The 4,181-nt window shown below is 57.2% G+C and overlaps 1 protein-coding gene across 1 annotated transcript; it reads right to left on the bottom strand.

Annotated features, from left to right (window-relative positions):
• Positions 1-2,160: 2,160 nt before the first annotated feature.
• TSSK3 (testis-specific serine kinase 3) lies at positions 2,161-3,357 on the bottom strand. Its single transcript, XM_010284790.1, has 2 exons — positions 3,213-3,357; positions 2,161-2,822 (listed from the first exon to the last, which is right to left on the bottom strand). The coding sequence occupies exons 1-2, from the start codon at positions 3,355-3,357 to the stop codon at positions 2,161-2,163; spliced, it is 807 nt and encodes a 268-aa protein (XP_010283092.1).
• Between the last annotated feature and the right edge of the window lie 824 nt (positions 3,358-4,181).

Genomic DNA, 4,181 nt, shown 5'->3' with positions numbered 1-4,181 from the left:
CCGGTCTTCTCAGTAGGTCCTAGAGACTGGCCAAGCCAAAACTGACTGTCCCAAAAGTGTCGGGTAGAGGCAGATACGATGCAGCGAGGGGTCCCCGGGGTGAGCTGTGCACTCGGACAGCTGGCAGGATTGCTTGGTACTGCCAGCTGGCTGATTGTTTGTGTGTGCACCTGTAATCTACAGTACAGCAGTTCAAAGGCTCTTGGATGCAAGCTGTGCCTGCTTGCTGCTGGCCAGGCCATCCCTGGAGAAAGCCCCTGTGCAGGAAGTAGCCAGGGGCTGGAGATGCTACAGTAGAAGCCCCTTCTGCTGTGTGACTCATTGCTGCAAAGAAAGGCAGTTGCCTTGTGGCTTTCACCCAAAGCTGGTCTGTGCTGGAAGGAGCCAAACTCCCTGCCAAACTCTGAGCTTCTGCCTGGCTTTTTGTCTTGGAGGCTTTTTTTTTTTTTAATGGAAACTCCTTTTTCCTGCTGCAAGAGCAGCAGCTCCTCTAAGAGCCAAGGCCTGCTGCTTTCCCCTTTGCAGCTGCACTGCCTTCCTCTACTGGGTTTTGTGTACTTCTCGTTAAATTTCCCAAGCAAAGTACTTGTGGCTTGCTCTTACTTGAGCCCTTCTGGGGAGGCAGTGATTTGGGTCACCCTGGGAGCAGAACCCATCTGTTGTGCCCAGTTCAGCCCTTGCAGAGCCCCAGTCTGGCCCACTGACCACTTTAACCTATGCCTTGGCACCGAGGCTCGGCTGTTCCCTCTCCCAACCCAGGGGGAGGCAGAAGCACCCAAGTGTGGGTGGTGCCTGTTGGCTGAGGCTGTGTCTGTCTATGCCTCTGACTCCCCTTGCGTCCCACCCGCACCAGGCCCTGTGGCCACCAAGGTCACAAGCCTGGCTGTGCTCACTTGGTTTCCTTCCCTTAAGCCCCCTGTGACTGCTTGCAATGCTTCCTTCGGTCCCATGGCCTCTCTTTTTGGGGCAGTTCCCTTCTAAAGTCATGAGATGCTCCTCAGTGGATGTTGCTAATACATAGTTATCCTAAAGGGGCAGAGCCTTTGCTGCTGTCTCTGGCCTTTCGGGTGGTGGTTCTATACATGCTACCTTTGTCCTTCTGCCCTTTCCAGGGCTGCTTTGTCGGAGCTGTGGGTTTCCTTCTGGTTTTGGATAACATTACCTTTGGTGCACTTGGAAGAGTTGCAGTTCTGTGTTTTTTTCTTTTTTTTCCCCTCCTTTGGGGAGATCCTCAAATGCAGCTGCCTGTGGAGGTGAATTGGTGGCAGTGGTGACTTCAGGCACTTACACGAGAGCATGTCTGTCCTGCAAAACCCACGAGGTCTGGGGACTGAGCTACAACTCTCCTCCCACTTGGTGTATGGTGGGGCCCAGCAGAGCCTCTAGAATGTGCTGCAGCCTCACCCCTATCCTGGGCTTAAATTTAGCTGTAGCAGGAAAACCTGCCTGTGGGTGGGTGACACCAGTGAAGGTGTCAGGGTGGGGGGCTTGGGGCTCTGTTCCCTCTGGGTTTGATGGTATGAGTCGTGGCTGGGCCTGCAGCAGAGCTCTGAGGGTGCAGTTCTCTCACCTGTGTCACTTTTTTTCCCCCCTTCTTTAGTCAAATTAACCATTTGGTTGTCTGTGCAATATTCTCTGTTCTGAACTATTCTGCATCGCCCTGAGCCTTTTCTAGCTGGGGTGAAAACCAGGAACAATTCTAACAGCTGGTAGTTTTGTAATGATGACTTTCTCCAAACCTTTTACAGACTTGCATTTAACAGCAATTAAAGGAATTCTACAGAGTCTCTGCCTGTGTTGGGTGTTCTTATTTCCTTTGCCTGTGGGGTGGGGATGGCTGCCTCAGAGGATCTGTGTGTCAGCTGCTTTAAATTTCCCTTTCCTCCTCACCTGCCTCAGCAGAGGTTTGCTTAACTTGGGAAGGTGGGCTCGCGTTGCCCTAGGCTGCTCGGAGCTTGTGCCTGCCGTGTTCCCCACTGCTGAGAGCTGAGGCCTTTGAGTGAGCCGATAAAAATCCCTGAGTATGAGCCAGACCTTGTTTCTGCCAGCCGGAGGCCTGGCACACTACCTGCGAGGCCGGATAGAAGGGAAACACTGACCTCCAAATTTATCGTCATTTTAGAAACAATCTGTTCCATTTGGGGAGAGCAGGGTGAGTCCTCAGGGGTTAGTCAGCCAGGGGTGCCTGCTGACCCCCTCGATGGAGGGTCTCAGGGTCATGTCTGGTTCCAGGAGCATTTTCAGGAGGTTCTGGCACTCCTTGGAGATCACCAGGTGCCTGGGGATGGAGACACCTTTCTGCTGCTGGTGCAGCATCTTGGGGATGTCGGTGTCGTCGAAGGGCAGGTGGGCACAGAGCAGGGCGTAGAGGATGACGCCCATGCTCCAGACATCACCCTTGCAGCTGTCGTGGGGCACGCCCTGCAGCACCTCGGGCGCCGCGTAGGCTGTGCTGCCGCAGAAGGTCCAGCTCAGCTCCCTGCGGTCCCTGGGGAGCAGCTTGGCGAAGCCAAAATCCGTCAGCTTTAAGGTGTGGCCCTGCAGCAGGGCGTTCTCGCACTTGAGGTCGCGGTGGGCCACCCCGCAGCCGTGGCAGTACTGGATGGCCTCGACCAGCTGGCAGAAGAGTGCCCTGGCATGGGGCTCGGGCAGTGGACCCTCATGGAGCACGTAGTCAAAGATGTCCCCGTCCTCTGCCAGCTCCATCACGAGACAGATCTTCCCCTCTGAGGATTCCAACATCTCATGCACCCGGATGATGTTCCTGTGGTCCAAGTGTGTGACGATCTGGAGCTCCCGGGGCAGGAATCTGTGAATAAACTCTGCCGAGAGAGGAGGCAGGTTTGCTCACAGGGATGTTCCAGAGCTGCTGGCTCTGGGCACCCCACTGGGACTCAGTAGAAGGAGGGAAGGTCGTTCCCGGGGTGCTTGGTTCCTTATGGGCTGGCACCATTCCCTGAGGGACGCTCGTCGAGGGGGGTGCTGGGCTCTGCCAGCACTTTGCCGTCCTTGCAGTCAGAGGGGCGGCCGCCTAAGCAGGTGCCAGTGCTCGGGCCATGGTCCCCGGGCTGTTCTGTGGGACCCCCACAGCACCTTCCTCCCCGTCTGCTCTCAGGTGGCGAGTTTGGGAAACTAGTTTTCTGCTGGGAATTACAAGCCTCCAGGGAGGGACAAGTGCCTCAGCCTGGAGCTCTTTTGGACTCAACTCTTACCTTCTGGGCCTTGCTTCTTATCAATTATTTTAATTGCCACTTTCTTCTGGTGCTTTTGGGAAAAAGCCTCCTTCACTTTGGAGTACATCCCCTCCCCAATGGTCCTGCCAAGCTGGTAGCCATTGGCGAGTAAAAACCCTTCCATGTCCTCGTGTGGGCTGAGACCCTTCGCTCCCTCAGTTCATCCCACAGAGACCCTGCAACAGCATCTCAGTGCCCGGGGGCACCCACAGCACCCCGGGGGGGCACAGAGGGACCTTTTAAAACCGGGGAATGCTATTGTGATGCAGCCAATGCTGCGTCAGTCGGGTGGCGGATGCGCAGCGAGGTGGGGGACAGGCTGGAACGCCCTCTTGGTGAGTGGAGGCTCTTGGCATGGGCAGTGCAGACGTTACAGGGCTGGCTGGGGTCCCCCATGTCCCCCCTGTGCTTTCACCATTGTTGGGGGGCCTGTGCTCACCCGGCTCACTCACCTGCTCCTCTCCGGTCAGACGCATCCAGGGCCCGGACATGAGCTCCCAGCGGGCACCGCAGGCTCGGAGGTTCCCCATCGAGGCAGGTGACTGTCCCAGCTCAGCTGTGCCTCCCGAAACGCAGGAGCCAGTAGGCGCCGAGCGGTCTGTGGGAAGGTAAGGGGGGCCAGGACACCCTGTGGGGTGCAGGTCTCATGTCCCGATCATACAGACCAGGTCCCTCCTCCGGCAAACGTGGTTTGTTTTGCTCCCAAAAGCATCATCTGATGGCTTGAACCCCTCCTTGCCCTGGGACAGGGCAGGCTGGCTCCCTGCTTGTCTGTCTGCTGCTGCCGGCAGGCTTTATCGGGGCAGGCAGCGTCCTGTGATGTGCCGTGCTGCGCCGTGCCATGCCGTGCTGCGCCATGCCATGCCAGCCCATGTCAGGCCATGCTGTGCCGTGCTGCTGGGCTCACGCTGCTCTCTGCCCACAGGCAGCTGCGGCGATGCCCCGGCA

This window comes from Phaethon lepturus, unplaced genomic scaffold (genome assembly GCF_000687285.1).
Source record: "Phaethon lepturus isolate BGI_N335 unplaced genomic scaffold, ASM68728v1 scaffold56753, whole genome shotgun sequence".
NCBI classification, from domain to species: Eukaryota; Metazoa; Chordata; class Aves; order Phaethontiformes; family Phaethontidae; genus Phaethon; species Phaethon lepturus.
This window is presented reverse-complemented; position numbering and strand designations above follow the sequence as displayed.